General features: G+C 37.6%; 1 protein-coding gene and 1 long non-coding RNA gene across 2 annotated transcripts; one reads left to right on the top strand and one right to left on the bottom strand.

Moving 5' to 3' along the window:
- Positions 1-2,428: 2,428 nt before the first annotated feature.
- lrrc8db (leucine rich repeat containing 8 VRAC subunit Db) lies at positions 2,429-11,043 on the bottom strand. Its single transcript, XM_053499146.1, has 2 exons — positions 10,644-11,043; positions 2,429-5,826 (listed from the first exon to the last, which is right to left on the bottom strand). Exon 2 carries the CDS (start codon positions 5,822-5,824, stop codon positions 3,305-3,307), a length of 2,520 nt encoding a protein of 839 aa, XP_053355121.1. The 5' UTR covers positions 5,825-5,826; positions 10,644-11,043; the 3' UTR covers positions 2,429-3,304.
- A 308-nt stretch (positions 11,044-11,351) lies between these two features.
- Positions 11,352-12,262, top strand: LOC128526210 (uncharacterized). Its single transcript, XR_008360782.1, has 3 exons — positions 11,352-11,387; positions 11,633-11,706; positions 11,787-12,262. It is a non-coding gene; the product is annotated as an uncharacterized LOC128526210 (long non-coding RNA).
- Positions 12,263-24,258: the final 11,996 nt, after the last annotated feature.

Below are 24,258 nucleotides of genomic sequence, written 5' to 3'. Positions count from 1 at the left end.
TAGCAATAAGTTTATTAGAGAGACAGTGCAGGTAGGACGGCATTAAGATGGTTTGGACATGTGCAGAGGAGGGATGAGGGGTATATTGGGAGGAGACTGTAGGAGACGGAACTGCTAGGCAGGAGGAGAAGAGGAAGGCCAAAAAGAAGGTTTATGGATGTGGTGAGTGAGGACATGCAGGAGGTTGGAGGACATGCAGTAGACTTAGGGCAATGGATGGGGCACAGACACACTCACAAGTTCGTTTACACACTACGGGCAATTTTTGGACTGTTGGCCGAAACCCATGAAGCATGGGAAGAACATGCCGAGTCGGGAATCGAACCCGGACCCTGAAGGTGCAAGGCGACAGTGCCGCCTACAAAACTGTCTTTAATTTAAAATATAAATTGATCTGAAACAGAGACCTGAAGCACTGTCTGAAATGAAGTAACAGAAAATCTTTAATACAATCACTTAGCAGTGACAATATAGAAAATAGTCCCCATAATGACCAACACCAAATTTCTGCTTTCCTTTTTAATGAAAATTGCCAGTGGTTAGATTCTTGACATAGAGTAGTGAAGCATGTGGCATTATAGCTATTGTAGCCACAGTTACAGGGTTCCCAGTTCACTCCGTATGTTCTTGTTACTCTCTGTGCAGGTTGAGTGCTTGCCATGTCCATATGAGTTTCTTCTGGGTTCTCCGTTTTCCTCCCACCTCCCGAAAAACATGCTTGTAGGTGGATTCCATACTATAAATGTGTGTGTGGTGGCTGTTCACACAGAGACGGCTGCCTTTTTAAACACAGATTACTACGTAGAATTTGCGTTTACCACAACACTGTAGTAGAGCTTTAGGAAACAGAATTATGAAGTCATAAAATACCCCACTTAATATTATATTAACTAATATATTAAAATAATAAGGCATCATTCAAGTTGGTATACTGAGAAAATTAATACTGTATTATTATAAATTAATACCGTATTATAGAATTATAACATAATATTATAGCATTTCACTGCATATCGTACTGTGTATGACTGTGTATGTGACAAATAAAATTTGAATTTGAAATTATGAAGTCATAAAATACCCCTCTTAATACCATATTAACTAATATATTTAGATAATAAGGCATCATTCAAGTTGGTATACTGAGAAAATGCAGTGTGCCAGTAACTACAGTGTAAGGGAGTTGTGTGACATCAAGACTCCAATAAACTCCAAAACCTAATTTAAAGTCACCACCCACTATGTCTCTGCAGATCAAACTCATTTTCCTTACTGGTTCTTCTGACAATGTCATAAGCAACCTCTTCACCAGTGCGCTACAACTACGGTAGCATAGCATGTTATATATATACATACACAGTGGGGGAAATATGAATGAATTATAAATATAATAAATATATGAATTAAGTTTATACATAACATTTGTATCATGTGCTTTTTTCTGTATTTTTGGTTGATATTCTGTCTCAATCCTTTACCATAAACCTATGATAAAAATTATAGACCCTTCATTTCATTGTAAGTGGGTAAAGTTAGAAAATTTGTAGGGGATCAAATACTTATTTCCCCCACTGTATATATATATATATATATATAGAGAGAGAGAGAGAGAGAGAGATTTATATATCATGCTGTGCATATATCATGCACATTTAACATTGTGGAATGTTGGTGTTACTTCTTTTAATTTAAATTTTTCTTTTAATTTTTTAATTAAAAAATTAGCTGGTGTCTCAGCCATGCACTTTGGATCTTCCCAAGCCTGTCCTCTTTGTCTTTCTTGAAGTTAACAAGATAATAAAAGAAAGACAAGGTGTCATGTTACCAAGAAACTGGACTGTCTCCTCTCCCGAAGGCCCTTTCACCGTGGAAAATTTACTGACCGTTTTTACAAAGCCCTGACACTCAAGACTCCTTCCAATTTTCTTCACAATATGTTTTGTTTTTCTGTGCTAAAAAAAAACAGCACAGTTCTTCCATACATTTATTTTTGTTCTGGGATTATGTGGAGTGTGTGTAAGCACCTGTGAATAAGCTGTTCCTACAGAAAGCAATCACTACGGTCAAAGGTGCTGTTATGGAAAGGTAATCAACAGCTTAGACCTGTACAAAGTCCTTGAGCTAATTTTAAGATGTGCAGCATGCTAATTTCACATTTATTATTTTCTTATATGTTGAACTTATCCAGTCTTCTAATGGTTTAGTTCTTACTAGATACTTATTTGTTACTATTACTTCGTCTTGAGTATGCATGTTGAATTTTGATTTTGTTAAGCACTTTGGTCAGCTTGCTGAGGGAAATGTGCTATATAAATAAACTTTACTTACTAACTTACTTACTTGAACATGTCAGGCTTATTTGTCAAGTTTAAGTGTACAGTAATTTAGTACATTTAGTGGATCAAACAGTTTCTAATGGAAACATGTATATGTTAAAGCTCTAAGCAGTTTAACTCTCACTTCCAATTTTCCAGTTCTTCAAAAGCTGACAGTATGCAGTTTAATGCAGCTGAAGCAGCATATAGTGTGTTTCATAACCTGGTAACTAAAAATACATTGAAGCGGTTTATAAAGACAAAAAAATATTTATAAAGTACAAGCATTTGTATTTCCACTTAGATTACAACATTAAGCAGTAGTTTTAAACATGAATTATGGTTTTATACATGTCTCCTAACTAACATGTAGTAGTAGAACAGTAGAAGAATAAATATTAACACATTTCAATATTAAATCATTTCTATGCTGAAGTGTTAGGATCAGCAAGAACCATGCATTGGGTGCTCTAATGGTTTCCTAGAACATTTTGCCAAGGAAGATGTGTGATTCTTGAACCACTTTCCTTATTTCTTCCAAAAATTAATAAATACAGTCAGTCACTGCACCACAATGTGGGTTGTACTGTGTGGAAAACCAATAGTAAAAATACAAATCATGGCAGCATACATAAATGAAAAATTGAAGGAAAAAAAAGTGGTTTGCATTTAAAACAAAATTGTTGGCTTTGTATCAAGGAAATTAAATATTGCAAACAGGGCCATTTATAGTTTTTAACACATTTCCAGTCTAATTAATAACTCTCATTAGTACAACAGATATTTTCTACTGGTCTCCTTGTTGAGCTTGTAGTATCAACTCTAATATGCTTGCTTATTTCTAACGGCTTAAAGCATTTCACTTAGGTCCTGAGCTAAATCTTCCTCGATGGCTAACAAATGAAAAGAAAAACTTTGTATAATCTCATTCAGCACTGAATCAGATTTTGGTCAAAACAGAACCAGCAGAGGGAGACATAGAGACACTCTTACATTCCGTTAGCATACGTGGCATTGCTTTCCTGATTAATGCTGTCTTTGACCTCTATCGGGAGAGAGTCAAACAGGTGATCCTCCACAATCAGACCACTTCGACGCAAGAGTCTGCACTGTCCAAGCTGGGCTGGAAGGCGGTCCAAACAATTTCCCTTTAACTCTAGATGCAGCAGCTGCACTAGCTGGCCAATTTTCTCTGGCAGGGAAGAGATACAGTTTTGTCCCAAACACAAGGTCCGGAGCTTGGTGCATTTAAACAGGGTCTTTGGCACCAATTCCACCCTATTTCCTGTGATAGCAAAGTGCTGGAGGTTCTGCAGGAAACCTACCTCTGATGGAATGGCCACAATGGAGTTGTGACTTACGTCCAAATATCTCAGCTTAGGTAAACTAAACAAAGATGCAGGCAAGGACTCAAGTTTGTTGTGAGAAAGGTACAGGGACTCAAGGTTCTTTACTTGACCTATGGACAGTGGAATGTTGATAATCTTGTTGTGCCAAAGTTTGAGGCAGATCAGCCTTTTTAGGTGCTGGAAGCTGATAACCTCCTCAATAGTGCGAATATTGTTGGATTTCAAATCTAACTCCTGCAGATTTGTCAAACTAAAGATGGCATGTGGTATCCTTTCCAGTTCACAATTATGCAACTCAAGATCAGAAAGATTCATCATCTTTTTCAAACTATTTAATACCAAGAGCTTAGTACCATCGTTGTGTACCACAAGTTTGACCAGATGCGGGGCTAAGTCTGTTATGTTTGTTGGGACCTTAGTAAGGTTGCTCTTCAGATGTAGCATTTTCAGATGCCTCAGGTCTCTGAGGGATTCCAAGCCAATCATCTTGTTATTTTCAGAGTTCAGGTGTCCCACCAAGTAAAGCTCCCTCAGGTTCTTCAACAAGTAAACCCACTGGGGTATCTCTGCAACATCTGTAAACTTAACATGAAGGCACCGAAGGTGATCACGAAGAAAACTGAATGCAGTCTGCTCAACTTTGGAAGGGCAGTGATATAAATGAAGCTCCTGAAGATTGATCATCTGGGAAATCTTTGCTGTTATCCGTGCTTCAGGGATTAGCTCAAGCTTTAATATCTCAAGGTCAGTGAGGTCGAATACTGCATCAGGAACACCTGAGAGCATAAACAAGTGGAGCTCCAACTTGTCTTGCACGTTCCGTGTCACGTGCTGCCGTAGCTTCTCGAATGTCCACTCGTGATTCAAGCTAATTTCCCGCAGTTTGTTTTCACTGACCTCTGAGAGAAAGACACCAAAGCGTTTAGAGTATAACTGATCATATTGGTCTACCATGTGCAAGAGAAATGCAAAGTCGTTCTTTACATCTGGTATGTCACTAAAGCTGCTCTCTTCTCTCACCTTCTCAAATGAGTACTCCTTCAGAGGCCGCCTGAATAACCAGAAAAGTGTGTGAATACATACCAAGCCATAAACAAAAATGATGGCAATGTAGCTAATGAGCAGCTTTTTCAACATGAATGCCATATTATGAGTGCACTCAAATTTGGTGTAGCCAGTTAAATGCTTAACATCTGGGTTACAATCGTGCTCAAAATTAATGTATGCAACAAATGTTGTTGTGTAACACAAGATCAAAATAAACTTGACCGTCTTAATTACAGTCTGCGCAACGTAGAGCTTGTAGATCAAGTCACTGTCCTCAACATGCACACGAAACTTCCTCACTTTTTCAAAAAGTGCCTTGGCTTGCTCGCCATCTTTCTTGTCCAATATGGTCATGATTGGAACTTCAATGACAGGCTTTTCAGTGGAAAATTTAACACTGGATTTTCCCAGCATTGGTGTAGATGAGTTTGGACTCCCCTCCTCACTGCTGGTGGATAAATGCTTTGGTAATGAGATGCCTCCTGTCATTCTTTGCTTATTCTCTTCTGAGTCTTCGCAGGCCGTCTCTGACAATGCTTTAGTGGTCCAAGGGGACTCAAAACACTTCCCCAAAATTGACACAAAATGCTCAATTTTTGAACTTGTCTTTGGATACTTAAACCAAAAGTTGCTGCTGACCATGAGGACAATTGTGTGAATGAGAGCCAGATAGGGAAAGTATTTTGAATACCAAGGGAGGGCAAGATGGTAGCACATTTGGTTGACAAAGACATACTGCTGAAAGTCCATGTTTGTTTTCACCCCTGTTGGCTGAGGATTTATCATTTCAGTTGGCTGAGAGAAATGGTGGATAACTGGGTCATGCTGGTCCTTGACCGTTGAAGGTGCAGCTGCTAATGTCACTCTGTTTCCTGCTGTACCAATGCCAGAAGCGGTTTCAGGTGGCTTCTGTGTGGTGATGGACTCCTCCCACGAATTTAGAACAGGCAAGCAAACAACCTGGTCTTTGGTTAACTGCATCGTTCCAGCAAATATGGCCACCATGAGCATTACGATGCCCAAATAATCCATGAACACATCCCACCATGGTTTCAGAATTCGATACGTTGGCTGGATGTCGTTCAGAGAAGCAACTTCTGTGAGGGAGAACATCCCTGTGGGAGAGAACACAATACCACTGATTAGCTTTGCACTGACTGTTGTCTAATAAGCAACCGTCTATATATCCAAAGATGAACTACATTTAGTCTTAGGCACACTTCTTTTTTATTGCACAATTACATCTGAATTACATAAATAGTTTCCTTGCAAGATTCCGCTTCTTTATTATTTTTTCTTTATATAAAAAAAAAAAAACACTCTCTGGTAACTTCTACTGTTGGGCTGCTTAAAAAAAATAGTTCTTTCTTGCATGCTCCTTAAATTAACTCTCTTTAATATATAACGTTTAAACTCTGAAATCAGTTGCCAGTCCTTTGGTCCAGTTCACATCTAATAGTGAGAACGTTATATCTTAAAGTTACTTTAAAATAAAACCATTTATAAAGGAAAAAGCAGGCTATAAAGGCCAGCATCAGGTTCCATGAGAGCTCTCAAGCTTGCAAGTGCCTCACCAACAACATAACACTTCTTGATGAACTCAAACACACGCATAGACACACACTCTAACAAAACAGACACACAAACACACACTCTTGCTTCTGTGGTGGACTGGCCAAAAATAATATTTTTGTGTAATATCAAATTCTAAGACTTGTTTTGATGAGTAAGACTCAGCTTTCCCACCTCTGCGCATTAGATCAAATTAAGAGAATAACAACTATCAAATTAAAGTTTTATAAAAGCTTCACAAGCTGTTTATCTGCATCATTAGTAAAGGCATTTGTTATAAGAGTAAAAGAAATATTTAATTTCTGATAGCTAGACTGAATCAACAGAAAGGAAATGCTAATTAGTTTTATAACTTATCTAGGTTCATTAGCCTCTTTTTCACTGTAAGGCCAAACAATTCTTGTACTTGTTCTAATTAAACTGTTCTAATGTTTATTGTTTATTTATTCATTCATTTGTTTTTTTGAACATTGGATACATTTTGACCTCATATAATTACAAGCTAAACAAAAATCCATCACAGATTTTAGCACTATTCAAATTAGTACTGCAATCATCAATGTGTTTTAAGGTAACCTTTGAAAAAGCCATTTCTGAGGAAAATTGTATCTGCATTGGTGCAGTCCTACCAACTAACATTCCACTGAAGCACAAACGTTTGCCTGGACACAGTTTAGCTGGTGAAATGTTTAAATTTACATTAAGGCATTTGGCAGATGCGCTTACCAGGAGGGACTGGCAAAAAAAAAAAAGTTACCAATCGGATTTAAATAAGCATTTGATTGGATAATTACTCTAGTGACTATGTTTCAGGTGGCAACAATCATTTTAACCATACTATAACTGATGCAGTGAGCAGCTTCTCATTTCTTGTTCCAAGATACATTCTGTAATCATGAAAAAAATTTAAAATTAGTGGCACTTATTAATGAATAAATACTGCCTGGCAAATGGGCAAAGAAACATCAACTGTTCCCACAGAAATGAACAATTTGACAGCTGTTTAATCATTCATAATATCCTGTATTTGTCCATGTTTTTGCTCTTTTGACTTTTTTTGTTGTGGGATGTTTATTTTGATACTTTTCATGTTTTCTGCTTCACCATCAGTTCATGCTTCACATGAATTTGGTATTCTTTTAACTAGTTGTGGTATATAGTTTTTCGACGAACTGTACTGTAAGTAGCATTGCATTATTAGTAAATAACTGCATAAATTCACTATAGTGCTATTATGTTATTCTACGACATGCTGTTATACTGATACTCAGTGCAGATAAGCAGTAAAGGTCTTGCGCATACACTCAGATTTACTGAAATACATGTCAGGACCTGTGTTCCACCTACAGCAGCCACATTCTTTTCCCTCACTGGACTAACTATTCAAGACATGACTTTGTTCTTTGCTTTTCTTTCGTATAATTAGTTAGAAAGGCTTTGATGTCTAGACAGTTGAACATGAGGCATTTTAAGATGTCAATGGAATTTGCATGAGACTATGTCTGAATCATATAATCAAATAAGCCTCATCAACCTTCAAAACCCAGAGGGAAATGCAACATGTGCTTTAGAATGGTATAATCCAGAAGATGTAAGACAGTAGTAAACAGTTGTCCTACAACTGCTCATTAACAAATGTGTAATTAAGTTAAATTATATTAATTGCTGCACAGGAAGAACAAAAAAAAAAAAAAAAAAAAACAACAACAACAAACAGAATCACCATCTACATACTGTATAGCTATCCTGAATATGAATTGCTTAGAGCAAGAGGAGCATGGGAGAATCTGAACACAATATTTTAAACAAATAAATAAATGAGTATATTATGTTTAAAAAAAAATCCCTGTTCTCTAAACTCTGCAGAAGTTAAAGACATTAAGTCATTTTTACAAAGTTCATCATCTGTTTGCAGAATACTGTTTTAAAAAACCTTTTAAAGCTTCTGCAGTAAAACAAGATGTCTACCATTAAAAAACATGAAAGAAATAAAGCTCACAACTGGTCAGACGATATGTAATGAACACACACTTTCTGTTGCATTGTGACAACAGGGAATTGAGTTCTGACTGTTTTCCCCACTGTTTGCACAAAACACTAGCTTCATTATCAGTCTCATCTGCTTCTAGTCTCATTCAAATCTGAATATCTAAAAAGCCTTGTTAAAGATTAAAAAAAATAATAATAATAATATAATTTTATATATTTGGCCATATAGTTTTGCACTAACAGACTGTGATGTTTAAAAATAAGGCCAATAAAATATAATATAATTAAGACGCGCTGTACTTTAAGTAGTATTGCATTATTAGCAAATAACTGTATAAATTCAATAGCTATTATGTTATTGTACGACACAATGTCAACCTGATACTCAGTGCAGATATGCTGATAAGTCCGACCCATCAAATTGATTAGGAGGAGTGACATACTTGCAACTGTACATGAAGTACTTTATTAGTCCCTGATTAAGAATCTGTAAAAAATTTGAAAGTGTAAAGTTAAAAATGCTTTCTAGCTCTTGATTAACAGCAAAGCCTTGCTGATCTTTTAAATTTAAGTTCAATTAAAAATACACAAATAAAGATTCAGAAAATGAACCCATCATCCAGTATTGACAATGTGCAGTGGACTCACTTAACATGCTTAAACTTTAGCTGATATAACAAAAACACTAAACTTTTTTGTGCCTCCTAAATTAGTGTCCTCAGACAACCTGACTTTACAAAATTAAAAGCAGACCATGCAAGATAAAATCTTACTGTGTGTTGTTTCTTGCTCAGACCTGCTAGCTTCTAATAAAAATTCCTGCGTTGTATGGCAGCAATGTTGCTCAAAAAATCAGTTCCTGGCCCCTAACTGAGCCATTTTTAAATGATTCATTTGGCATCCAACATGATCCAGAACAACTTAGAAATATCTATCATTTATAAATAACATATCAACCAATATCTTTAAATCTGGCTTGAAGCCAATACGAGACAATCATTATTTCTTATATGCTACCGTAAGGCATGCTCTTTAACAATTCACATTTAAATTGTAAATTTAAAATGTACTTTAGGTGCTAAATTTATACAGTCCTATCTATAACCCTTTACAACCCATGCTCTCAATAATTTGCAAAAATAATCACAGTATGACATCCCCCATCACGGAGCACAGCTTGATCATTCTGATGACTCAACATGTGCCACTGAAAAATTTATCTAAATGGAACATTTGGGAAGTATTCTTCAAAGGAGAAGTAAAGGTGCATACAGTGACAAGAGTGTGTGTGGAAACACTTTTACATCATTATTATAAATATTTCAGTCATCAGTTGGCAGTTTCTCTTGCCAATTTTACTGCTTTCATCACACAATAAAGAACTAAAGGGTCATCTTTAGAGACCTGAATGAAGATCAACACTGGAAATCACATTATCTGTGGCAGCATTATGCAACAGCTTTAACCGCTTCATGGTGTTGACCACACTGTGTTGTAACCACATGGGAGTGTGGTACATTGTTTAACACATGGGTTCTCTCTCTTAACTAGGTCACTGACTGCACCAGATTTACTGATTTGCTGAGTCGTTTATAGCCATTTAAAGTGACACAAACAGCAACCAAGAACAGCCGTTTATGTGCAAGCAGGCCGTTTAAACCAGACCTTTGAATTAAGAACTCAAGCACTCAGAGGAAGATAATGTATGTATAAGAGTTTTCAGTTTTCAAGCAATCTGTGTGTTTATGTCGATGTAGAAACTCTGGAATGACAAAAAAAACAAAAAGAAAAACTGCATGGTAATTCTACTTACCCACTTATTAATCTAATTAAACTAATCATCTATACTGCTTTATCCTGTATACAGGGGTGCCCTGGAGTCTACCCCAGGTGACTTACAGCACGAGGTACGCCACTGAAGGGGGTGCAAATCCTGTTGCAACTAAGTTGGAAGCATAGCATTGTCCAAGATGACTTGGTATACTGAGGCATTAGGATTGCTCTTCACTGGGGACAAGGGGCCTGACTGAAACACCTGAATTCAATAATTAACCAGTTTGGACAAATACTTTTGTTCATATAGTGCGTGTGTGTGTATATATGTGTTTGTTTATTTGTTGTTTTGATTGTGTGTGTGGGTACTACTTAAAATTCCAGTTTGAACAGCTCTGTGTACCACCAGTAGCTAACCAGCCTGCCCGAGGATCTCTGTCCCTGTAAGAACAAGTGCTGGAAAGACATGCAGGTGTTCAGTCTCAGGTTTCCCACCTACCTCACACAGCTTCACACCGCTTTCCAAGAAAGAAAAACACAGTACATCTGAATGAAATCCATTGAAAACAGTTTAATGATATAAAAACGGCGTACTTACTGCATCCTAAAGCGTAGTCTGCTTATGCGCCACCATACACTATCTCCTTTCCATCTTGACGCTGTGACAATGCTGCGCAACGTAACGCACAGTGCTGCCCTTTCCCGTTCTCATTATTAAGGTGAGGGGGGGCGAACGAAAAAAAAAAAGATGGACGTTTTTCTTCCCTGGTTTTATAAAGACGACAGAGTCGCTTCCATGATGGGCACGAACACCTTGTCGCGTCCTCTGTCTTCATGCAGTCAGTACTAACCAGTCTGCACCAGTTTGCCGCCGCCTCCGCTTCTCCTTCCTCCAGCCCCTCTCTGACCAATCGTCACATAATACTAAACTACCTCACATTTCTAACTGCCTTAAAATCTTGCACAGTCCCTCCAGCATGAACATGTTGAGAAAACAAAGCGCAGTCTTTAATAAAACATTTTTTTATTTAATTAAACAATTTATGGTTAGAATCAGGAAGTCTAGCAGAGGAGGCGCTTAAGTTTACCAAATCCTGGATGAAGTACAAACGGCACCTGACAGCACATCAAGTGCGCTACGTAAGCTTCGGAATGGTCCATTTCACGGACTACGGAGTGCGCCTTGGTAGGGAGTAAGGAGTTATTCGGTATTCAGCCCCCGGTACTCGGGTTTAAACGTGTTAAAAAGCCATTTCATGGTTTACACTTATTTATCTTCTCTATTTTTTTAAACAGTGAGTGTGACGTTAAATATCGGAATATGGCGCTCGTGACACTAAATGTAAGACACGTTTATTATCCAATATTATACGTTAATTTAAAATTACATTACATTAAAGGTCACAAGTCTATCCTGTTAATTAAAAACTAATACTGTGGTAAATATTTTGATTTTATATTTTTATTTTAACTAGGTAACTGTTTAAGCAAATAATTATAAAGATTATTAAATTAGATTTATTTCTTGTTGAGGTGATATTACTTTAGAAACCCTAACTTTAATTATCCATCCATTTATCCATCTAGGACCCTCTGTAGTCCAACTAGGGACCGTGGTGGCCAATGATGACCATTGGATTTATTCCTATTTTACAATCATGGTGGGACCTCTGGTCAACATTCACACTACTGGCAATTTGGAAATGTCTATTAGCCTAATCTGCTTGTCTTTGGACTGCAGGAAGAAACCGGAGAATCCCATCAAGCACAGAGACAACATTCAAACACTATGCACACAGACGCCGAGACGGGAATCGAACACGGACCCTGAAGGTGCAAGGCAACAGTGCTAAGCACTAAGCCACCGTGCTGCCAAATTTTATTATAATACCAATATTATTCATTTTTACACAAACACACACATACATATACAGTGGAGTTTCATTATTACATCTAAGCTAACCATAAATGACCAAAATAGACAGTAAAGCACGAGTTAGGCAAGCATTACTAACAAGAACCCTGTCTGTGACAGGTGTTTTTCAGGTATTTTTACCAGGGCTATTAATTTATTAATCAATAAGTAAATAAAAAAGAACCAGAGCTTTTATCAAAACAGATAAACAATAGCAAAACAAGAATAGCTTACTTCTTATAATTACATCTTTGATTATGGTACCGTTAACTACCCATTTCTTTAATTAGAAAATATTCAAACCAACAATGTCATTATTTACAAAATAACAAGTAGTCAAGAAATACACATTAAATATATAAAATAAAAAATATAAAAAATATTACATCAGTCAAGTAAGTAAAATTAATCCACAGCTAACTTCGCTATAATTAATGTTAGTTTGTAACCTAAAATGTCCAACCTCTAATTAGGCAAAACTAAAGAAAATATTTCCGTTATTTGCAACCCAGTTGAAGTTGGGAAAGGGTCCTTAACCGACATATGACATCATGTCAACATACCTTTTTACAATGGAGCATCACATTACCACTTTCCCTGAGTTTATAATTATATTTACTTTAGATCAATCTAAAATGTAATCAATATAGACACACTAAATCAATATAGACACACTAGATGGTCAAACCTATAATACCTAACATACAGTTCACTCTTTATGAAATTAAATAAATCATAAATTCATGACCACTAATGCCAACTGAGCAGCTTATTAATGAGTAAACAAGCTTTCTGTGGTGCATTCATGTTTTATTTCCTCATTATGTTGTTTGAATGTACTGAGCCCAAAAATGACCCAAATCTGAGGTCAGACTTTCGTTGTACAAGTTAAATCAATTGCAGGATTACTCCACCCCTTCAATGGGCTGTGTGGGTGGGAGAAAAGTCATTACTCCCTCCCTTGTCATTCCTTCGGAACACTAACTAATCGTGTGTGTGTGTGTGTGTGTGTGTGTATGTGTGTGTAGGCTCACCTGTGTGGAAGAAGGCAGTTAGACAATATATCTAACTTGAGTATTTAGCTTGATAAAGTTATTGAATCAAGATGAATGTACTGTATACCAAATGTATATGTAAAATGTACCATGTATACAGTACCAGCCAAATGTTTGCATGTACCTTCTAATTACATTTTTATTTTGTTAAGTGATTTATTTTCTACGTTATAGAACAAATACTTGAGGTTTCAAAACTATGGAATTATGTACTAAAGTGACAACAACAACAGACAGGTGTTATTTTAGGACATGAAGGTCAGCTGTTCTGGAATAGTTCTTGCAAGAACAGTGTTGCCAAGTTCATTTGCAAAACCCATAAAGCTCCATGATGAAACTGGCTCTCATGAAGACCTCATTTCCATCCCAGGAAAGCAAGACCAATACTTACCTCTGCTGAAGAAAAGTTCATTAAGAAATACCAGCCTCATACATCACAAATAAACAGCACCTCAGATTAGAGTTACTCTAAAGGCTTTACAGAGCATAAGCAGCAGACATCTCAATATTAAAGGCGATTATTGCATATTTTGGATGACTTCAGCATTGTTTTACAATTTAGAAAGAACATGGAATTTGAAGGTATGTCCAAACGTTTGACAGGTTGTGTAACATAACATTCTAACTAACTATGCAGCAACATTTATACTAATTGTAACAGTTCACTTCTATTCTGAAATTAATTTAACTGTTGGATACTTTTTAGCAGGTTTTTCACAAAGAAAAAAACATAAAAGCTGCACCTTGGCATCATTAACCATCAGACTATATACTGTAAATATACAGTTTTATGATAGGTGTATGCAATATGCCCAACAGTCCCAGCTTGGTGGAGCTGATCAAGCGCTGAATTGCTGATCAGTAACCCAGGGCCTTAACCTGCTGCCCCCGGACTTTTAATCTAAAACTAATAGTCTGACTGTCAATGCTGTTTGGTTATCGTCACATGAACTGAATATAAATACACCTATTCCTAGAATTTCACAGAGTTTGTTAGAGAATGTACCAAAACAAACACCATCATGAAGACCAAGGAGCTTTGAAAACAAGTCCAAGAAATCCCACAGAACACCATTAAATCCATTATAAAACCATAACATTGTGTATGAAATACAATCTACCAAAAGTAACCAGGCAAGGAAGACAGTAGTCAGAGTTTATATGTGAACCCAAATTGATGGTGGTGCAGCAGGTACTGTAGCACTGCCACCTCATAGTTCCAGTGTCTGTGTGGCATTCTTTAAGGTTTCTTTTACATTCCTTGATTTTCACCTCAACACATGCCACATACCAGTAGGTAGACTGGATCTGGTAAGTTGTAAATCTAAGGTGTAAATGAGTGTACTTGTACAGTATGTGTGCATAGGGCCCTGTCATTGACATGGCATCCAGGGTGCCTTGTGATAGGTTTCCCATAAATGGTGCACTATCTTTTCTGTTTTTTTCTTGGATGGGCAAGAGATTTATAATTGTCCTGACTAGCATAAAGTGGTTACTGGGGCTTCTGAGTGGAGCAACTCAAAACTATTCCCCTATTGTTACAAAACTGTGAGTTTGAATCCTGATGATCAATAAAGCTGCATAAGTGGAAGCGACGGCACATCTTTGTTTTTCCCTGACAATCATCTGTCCTTTTTCCTGGTGAGCTGCTAAAGCAGAGGACAAACATGTCTTGCCTTTGTATACTGGAACATAATAGACTCTTCTATTGAATAATTAATTAACAAAAGGGTGTCATGTCTTCAACACTAAGAATTGTAAGTGGGCTTGGGTAGATATGTGTGCAAAATGAAGAAACATATTTCCTAAAATATTATAAAAATGTATAAAGCTGAGTCATTTTTTCAAGTAGACATATTTGGATAGTTTTGAGCTGGTCAGCTTTTTGTGCAGTTTCGGTGACCAGTTGCCTGGGAACTTGGAGAATACAAAGAACAGAGGACAAAAAAACAAGGATCTTAAGCTCACTGTCTAATGGTTTGAGCGGAACACATCCTGACAATGTGAATCACACATTCCAGCTCTAAAGCTGCTGTGCTGGCAAACTCTAGGCGCACACGGAGACATCTCAGCTTATACTGTTAGAACAGTCAGGTTTGAGCCAGTTCTAACTAGATAAAGTACAAATGATCTAGCGGTGGTTTGAGCCTGTTTGGGAAATGGGATCTTTGTCGATGTTTGCATATGAGTGTGTTTTCAAAGGCTACACAAAGGAATTTTGGTAATAGCAACAAAGAATGTCTGCTCAGGTATACAATATTGCATGCAGTGAGTGTTTACCCTTAAGTAACCCGTGATGTATACTTTTCTTTGACTCTAGCTCGTTTTTGTGAACACAGCTGTCTGTTATAAAGGCATACATTTTCCTACGACTCAATTAAATACTGCTTTGTTATTAATGATCCATGGCTTCTTCTAGTGATACACATTCACAATTGAGTTTATAAATGTGGCCATCATAACTGAGTGTTTAAAAAGCAGTTCATGCATGATAAGAGCTGATAAAGTTGGACATGTTGTCAACAAATGACTTTAATCAGATGTGAAAGCTGTTAACTAGAAGCTGTAAGCAAACAAAAGAAAGATAACCAGAATAAACATACCTGAAGAGGAGCAAAGGGCTATGTATCATGATTCTTTAGTATGGCAATTCATGTATAGCCACACTGAGTCCAATTATTATTTTATATATATATATATATATATATATATATATATATATATATATATATATATATATATATATATATATATATATATATATATATATAGGCATGGTGGTGTATTGGTTAGTATTGTTGCTTTGCACCTCCAGGCTCGGGGTTTGATTCCCGGCCAGGCTCAATTTTCATCTGTGTGTGCATGGAGTTTGCATGTTCTCCCTGTGCTTGGTGGGTTTCCTCCCACAGTCCAAAGACATGCAGATTAGGCTAATGCGAGTTCCCAAATTGGCCATGGTGTGTGAATGAGTGTGTGACTGTGGGTATGTGTGTATGCCCTGCAATGGTCCAGGGTGTACCCTGCCTTGTGCTCTAAGACTCCTGGGATAGGCTCCAGGCCTCCCATGACCCTGAATACTGGACAAAGCAATAAAGACGGTAAGTGACTCACTGAGTGGGGTACGATCATCCAGTCTCTGCTTCAACTGGTCCCAGACGTGCTCTATGAGGTTCAGGTCAGGGGACATTAATGGCCTTACCATATGAGGCACTCCAACTTGCTGAAGTCGAGCTGTGACTATTCTGCCACGATGTGGTGGAGCATTATCATCCATGAACAGAAAGTTGGGGGTGTGCTGGTGGAGTTCGGGGATAATGATGGGTTCTACAATGTCTCTGAGGTAAGAACATGCAGTGACTGAGCCATGTACAATAACCCAATCTGTTTTGCACTGACTGGTGATGCCTGCCTAGACTGTTGCAGCTTTTTCACCAAAGCAAACCCTGGGGACAAGGTGACCCGACACTCATCAGTGAACAGGACGGTAGACTACTGCTGCATTGTCCAGGTCACATGGTCTTGTGCCCACTGCAAACGTTCACGGCTGTGTCTTTCATTGGCATTCAAGCCAAAGCGGTGGAGTCGGTTGCGAATAGTTTGTCTGGAAACCCTAGTACCCCTCGCATCTTGTAAACGGGCCTGCAGCTGTGTGGCAGTTGACTGCCTGCCACTGACCCGAAGGCGAGCCATGGCCAGGTGGCGCTGCTCGTCCGTTAAGTGTGTTCTTGGCTGTTTGAATGATGAACTTTGAATGACTTACTAACAATACCAGCTTTTTATACCCACCGAATGTTGAAATTGATGCCACATTGAAAAAGGTTGTCTTTTGGGATTGGCCCCAATATAAGGCACACCTGTACACAGTGAGACCATTACATGGAAAACACAAAATTAGGTGTGTCTGTCACTCCAACACAATGGCCTCCCTATCCCAAAAGTGTCTGAAGTAAAACAAACACTGTATGTATGACATCCACTAAGTCTCTCACAATATCCCTAACTTATTGTGAGTAGTGTATGTTAGAAGTTGAGTTTGTCACTCATGGCTATTTACATCATGGCAAGCATCACAGCAATTCATGCAAAATATTTTCAAAGGTTGTTCGGAATTCAATAAAAATATATATTTTGTAATTGATATTGAATTGTGCTCTGCAATGGATTGCCAGCCCGATGGTCATCTGAAGCACCGGGAGCTTTCCCGGTGGGCCGCTGGCCAATGTGGGCCTGCCCAGTCAAATATATTTAAAAAATGACGGAAACCATAATATCTTATCTCTTTTTTTTTACACAAATACAGTAAATGAGTGCGTCGATCGTACAGGCGCTGCAGGCAAATAGAGTGTGTGTTTGTGTGTACGTCAATGTATTGCACTCCCTCCTTCCTAATTAGTTTGGTCTATTTCATTCGTGTTCTGAAACACGCCCCCTTTCACTTCTTATTTATAGAGAGAGAGATGCTGACCCTTTTCCGTACAGCGAATTTCTCTGAGCAAAAAATTTCATAATTTCCATTGAAGGGGGGAAAAAGAAAAAGGTGGAGCTAAAAAGTTACACGAAAAAAGAAGAAAAAAAAGCTTTAGAGGTAGATGCTGTGAAATCTTCTTCTTTGTCCTTCGGCTGTTCCCTTTCAGGGGTCGCCACAGCGAATTATCTGCCTCCATTTAACCCTATCCTCTGCATCCTCTTCTCTCACACCAACTAACTTCATGTTCTCTCTCACTGCATCCATAAATCTCCTCTTTGATCTTCCTCTAGACCTCCTGCCTGGCAGTTCAAACCTCAGCATCCTCCTACCTATATATTCACCATCTCTCCTCTGAACATGTCCAAACCACCTCAATCTGGCCTCTCTGACTTTATCTCCAAAACATCTAACATGGGTTGTCCCTCTGATGAAGGAAATGCAGGATTGCAAGAAATGCAGATTGTGAAAAGCAGATTATGAACAGATTATGCCTTAAATTGCAAATTGCAGCACAAGCTAATGCTGCTACCAATTTTATTCCAGCTTAACTTCAGTTTGATTGGCATCCTTTTCACTCGGCTCCGGTAGAGAAGGGGAGAGATGTTGGTCATCATCATCAGACACTGGTTCATCATCACTGACCCTGCTGTACATTTAGTTTACACTGATTAGCGGTTACACTGCATCAAGGTGTCTTGTCTTTATTGTCTCTATATGTTTACACGATTTTCTTTGTTTCTTTGTTTTAGAAATATGAACCAATATATGTTCACGGATCCTTTAAATAATATGTTTAAATAGCATTTATTTCTGTATTGCGTTATATAAATATACTAGTAAGTGGTTTTAAAAATTAATCTCCACATTAATGAGCCAAATGTATTATGATGTGGAATGTGGTGGGTTGCTGTGGGCCATGAAGTCCAGGGCCACTTTTTGTCCCAGTCCGCCCCTGCCGTGATACCTACAGAATTGCAATGCAAATAGGAAAAGGACTTTGGTATTGTGATAATACCGTATCGGTGGTCCCAATAATGTGTGCCCTGTTTATATTCAGTGCAGAATAACTGTTGCTTCCCCATGTTTTTACAACCACATGACCCCCCCATGGCCCCATGTTTTTCAGTTCTTCTCAAGGTTAAGCACCTCTCCCTCATCAAACTGAATGACTCTCTGGTTCATTGGTCATGCTTGAAGATCCATGTTTTGGATCCAAGTACTGAATCATTTACTAGTACACACTGACTGAAGTGCTTTGCTTTAACTACACCCAGTCATAGACAATCCTCTTTTGCATGCAAAGGCATGAAATCTTTAGCACATTGAGGAATCTGGCTGTACTCTTTCATTATTTAAGCCCTCTTTCCAAAAAAGGTTAGAAGGCACAGAAGGCATGCATTCACAGCATGATGAGCACATTGCACCAGCATGTAATATCTTGGCATTACACTATCAGGAAAAAGGAAATATAAAAACTAACCTTTTGTTCCCTTAAGCACAAAAACAAAAAAACGAATGCAGCCTTTCAGTAACAATGGTGGTCAGTCCAGTTATGTACCTTAGATAAAATAGAATATAGAATTGAGTAGCATAAGGAAAAAATGCATTCACTTTCCAACATTATAAGACACCTGGCAAAAGAAAGATATATAAAATGTGTACATGTAGACCATATCTGTATGATCTATTGACATTTTATGCACATTTTGTTTTTGCCAAAATAGCAATAGTGTTTGATTTATTTATTTTATATTTTAATGATCAGGAAATATGTATCAATATGAAGTTTTTCCAGATGTTTCAAACTCCTTAGTTTTTGCTTGTGAATTCTGTTCTACAGTAGTCCACATATTTTCAGCTGTGTCGTGGGACTGAAATGGGCAGTGCATATCTTTAATCAGTGCTCAGTGAATCATTACTGTATGGATTTGGAGGCCTGCACTGATGATTACAGTTAAGGTCAGCAGTTTACATACATACACATTGTACCATACGTTGTCTGTGCTAAATCAGTTAGTGAATCTGCTTTAGTTTACTTTATACATTTTTTTAAAAAAGGTACAGCGCTTTCACACATGCCTAAAAGTGATCCCAACCCCCAAAAAATTCAGGGAGATGGAGTTTGTCAAAATTCTGTACAGCTTGTTGTGCTGTGGAAAAAATCGTAACCATCAAGAAATATTGTAGCTCATGCTCAAAAATTGAAATGCAATCACTGACTAAACTAAAAGTAAAACGTCTTAGCAGTGTTTGTTATTCATATGTGGATTGAAGTGATTTGTGGTGGTTTGTAGCAGAGGATTGAAGGTCAATAAATGCATCTACAATACCAGTCAAAACTTTGGACACATCCTATGAAATAAGTCCATGTCCACATGTAGCTGTTTTTTTTTTTGTTTTTTTTAAACTGAGATTTCCCTCTGCGGTTTTGGCCTTTTGTCCACATGCAAATGCAGTTTTGGTCGATGAATACCTTTCGGGAAAACTCCGTCCAAAGTGAAGATTTTCCAAAACTCTGTTTTCAGTGGTTGTGTGTGGACAGGGGAAACTAAGATTTTGGCTTGTTATAACGTCACCTTGTGTGCCGACGATGTCAATGTCAGTGTGCTTGTCTTCTTGATTTGACGTCATCTCTGTTTAAAAAAATATTTGTGCAATAGTAGACTTAAGTACAGTAAACTAGTGACTGTTAGCATTGCTTACATGCGTGTACATACTGTACACACGCATGTAACTAAAGTTACTCGCACATTACGTTAACGAACAGAGATGCCTGATTGTACTATGAAGCTCACTGCTGCTACATACAAAACTTCTAAGACATAGACCCTGCAGACAGCTACAGCGGTTTTGGACAAGATACACTTGACTTTTGGACAAGATCCACTTGACTTTTACAAACCACAACTGGTAATGACATTCCTGGCTTCTGATTGCCCCCCTGTTAATTAGGGATGCTCCCAACACCACTTAACAGGGTTTTTTGCATTTTCATGTGGACTAAGATATTTTTTTTTTTAAATGTGGGTCATGTGGACAGAATTATTTTTAAAAAGTTCATTTAGAGATACCAGCCTCAAAAAATCAGCAATTAACAGATTAGAGTCGCTATGGAGGTTTTACAGAGCATAAGGTACAGTAGCAGATACATTTCAATATCAACTGTTCAAAGGAGGTTATTGCATATTTTGGACACATTCTGCTTTGTTTTACAATGCAGAAAGAAATAACTTTCTAATGAATTAGAAGGTGTGTCCCAACTTTAGACTGGTAAAGTACTTTATTATTATACTTATGACAAATTTACATGAATAGTTTTATAAGCTGATGCCTGTATATTTTTTATCACACATTTCTGTACTTTTTATTCCAGTACATTTCTGTGTGGTGCTGCGTTACATAACAACAGTGGTGTGTAATATTTTTATTTTTTTTGTATAGCACTTTAAACACTAATTTACATTGTCACAAAGCAGCTTTACACAAACCCATCAGTGCTCAGGTCAAAGTTGAAGCAAATCTCAGGGGAAACAGTAAATACGTTTAGTGAATCTGGTGCAAAACTGTCAGGGGGTTTACAGTATATGTTATTCCTGTGAGAATTAATGGTAGTGCCTAGTCACGACATCATCAAGAGACATCACTGCTTAGTAGAGTTATGCACTCACTCATCACCTATACTGCTTTATCCTGCATACAAGGACACGGGGGCCTAACCCAAGAGACTAAGGGCACGAGGAGGGGTATATCCTGGCTGGGGTGCCAATCCATCACAGGGCACACACACACACCGGAAACCGGAGTACCCAGAGCAAACCCACCAAGCACGGGGAGAACATATTCGAAGCAGTAATATCACCACTTGCTGAGAGAGGGAGAGTGGGACTGTGCAAAACAGAGAGAGAGACAGAGACAGATGAAGAGTAAAAGAAAGAAGGTGCTGGAGACAGCAAGAGAGAGAGAGAGAGACTCTCTTCCTATGATTTAAAGGCTACAGTGAGCTAATACACGTTCGGTATTTTTGATTCTTAACCTAATTTTAAGGGTAAGTATGTTTGTACATTTACTCAGTATTTTACTTTGCCCACCAGTGGCTTGTCGACTTTATAGATGGTTTAGGTCTCTCTATAGTGGATTGCAGAGTCCAAAAATATACTAAATTCCTTGTTTGGCGTTGAAGTTTACAGCTTTAAGCTGTTACTATTGAAGCATTGTAAAAAGCCTCTCACAAAGGGAGTAAAGCAAATACACTAAAATTGCTCAATCCCACCCTGAGCGCTAGCCTTCTGAACTGTATGCTCTAAGACAGGACTTTTTAGCTCCAGTCTGGAGGTCGTTTCACAGTTTCATAATTCTTCAGCTCAAACACAGGTTTTTAACTAATCTGTTCAGTGGTTGCATTAAGGTTTTGGGGAATTACAAACAGTGCTGGACACTGGCCCTCCAGGACTGCATTTAAAGAACCCTACACTATACTACAATACGTATGATGATGAGTTTTACTAAAGTGCACAGAAGCATCATAGCTTCCGTAGACAATGGTATCAAAAACAAGGGGAATCAAGGTCACTGTTAACAAGTGGGAAATCATAGCAGGTCTTGACAAGTCGTAACCATTCATAGTCTCCACACGAATTGCAAGGTTTAGCAAGTATCTTGAAAGTAAGTAGTCAGTAGGCAGACAGTATGAGGTTGGTAGCATTTGCAGTGGAGTTGCAGGTGATCGTAACTGATCGTAACATCACACCATTTCACAGGTAATGCACAGCCAATTTTTAGCTGATTTAACTTAGAGACAGGTGACCAAAAACAAGAAGAATTTTAAATAGAGCACTCTCACAGACAGTTTATGTGCTGATGAATACATTTATTTACTAGATCAAATTTAATAGGTAAACGTTTTATGTACACTTTATAATTTGGTAGTCTTACACATCTTATAATACTTCTGGAATTTTTGCCCATTCTTTCTGACAGGGTTGGTAGAACTCAGTCAGGTTTCTGGTGGCTTTCCACAAATTTTCTACAATATTCAGTTCACATTGTAAACTTTTTTTTTTAGATACGTGCTAGACAATGGGAATATTCAATTGTCACCACAGTCACAATAAAAGCTTGCAAAAAATATTTTTAAAGCCTTCCAGCATAATCCAGTTCCACTGCTATACTTTTCAGTAATTTGACAATTGCGCTTTTATTTAATTTAGACTTTATACTGGAGACAGGTGAAGACAAGTAAATAAAAGAGAAAAGAGCTGATCTCTCGTGCATGCATAAAGTAATCCAATGTATCTTTGTTAGTCAGGTATATAAATGCAAATGAATGACGATTTGCTTGAAAAAAATGTATGAACTGCACATTTAAACATCTGGTTTCATTTTAAGCTAAATGCATTAACAAATTAAAAAACACCTTAGTTTTGATTTTTGTAAAAAAAAAATAATAATAAATTAATAAGGTCTATGCATTGGTTTTAAACTCATGTCAACTCATGACATTTGGAAATAATGCCCTCTCTGGTAGAAAAACGCTATTGCAATCTACTTGTTGAATATTTCATAATACTGCCATGCTTTCATCAGCACTGGTTTCTCAAAAGGCTGCGAAAAGCAAATAATACATATCAGTTTCTGCACTTTATTCTGCACTGTAAATAAAAAGCCTAAATAGTAAGGCACAGTACTGGAGGACATATTACATAAATGTTAGTAGTCTTGGATGTAGTTTATTACAGAAGCTTGTGCTCGTCTTCAAGTGTTAGAGAAGTGTTAAGAGAATGAAACTTGCACATCAAATGTGACATCAATGACGTAGCTGTTGAGTGGGCATGCTGGATAAACACATGGCCTTGTTAAACTAGAAAGGCTTCTCTCTGTTAGGATCTGTTGGTGTGCTGTTCATGCAGGTCTAGGGAACAAAAACAGTTTTAGGAAAAATTATTCTATGATGCCTGTGGCGGTGTAGTGGAAAATTGGGACAGGTCTTTAGCCAGACTAATTGCAGGCATGATAATATGGGGCGTGTGTGCACTGCTGTATGAAGTGTGGATGTGAAATTTCCCACTGAACCTGACAGCTCTGACTGAATCACTGAGTTCCTGCTACAATAAAAATCAGGGTGACCCTCTCAGGAACACCATGATTTAAAGTATATATGCAAGTTTATACTTCTTCCTACTCCTTTACGAACATCCTCGTTCTGCTTGTTATATAGTTTCATGTTCAAAATCAAAAGTGTTTTTCCTCCCTGACTCAACCGGGATTTTCCTTGTTCTGTCATTTTAACCAAGCAATATTATGTGCTGTTGCTTTAAGGATCTATGAAGAAGAATTGTACCACTGGGAAAAGAAAAGCAAAACAACATACAAACCAAACAGGAAACCACAGCCTAGTTTATGTACAACACAGCCATATTGGTGCCTTTTATTATGTTATACTGCCATCTTGGTGTCTAATCACATTAAATGCACTCACATTTGCTTCTCAGTAATGTGGGTTTTTCTGATGTTTAATCAGACCAAGAGTCTTTCTGTTATTTATGTATAAAGCAAACATTACTGATTGCAGTACATAAAGTATTTAATGAAAATACCAAACTGAATTATTTAAGGAAGTGATTTAAATCTGACAAATATAATGCACTATATAACTTCCTGGCTGACATGAAACCACAAAGAAAATGCTGACTTGACAAGCCACAACACGGTCCATTACTATCATTCATGCTTAGCTGCATCTGTGCAGAAATCTGAAATATTTCTCCAGGATAAATAT

Source organism: Clarias gariepinus, chromosome 6 (assembly GCF_024256425.1).
Source record: "Clarias gariepinus isolate MV-2021 ecotype Netherlands chromosome 6, CGAR_prim_01v2, whole genome shotgun sequence".
Lineage (NCBI taxonomy): Eukaryota > Metazoa > Chordata > Actinopteri > Siluriformes > Clariidae > Clarias > Clarias gariepinus.
This window is presented reverse-complemented; position numbering and strand designations above follow the sequence as displayed.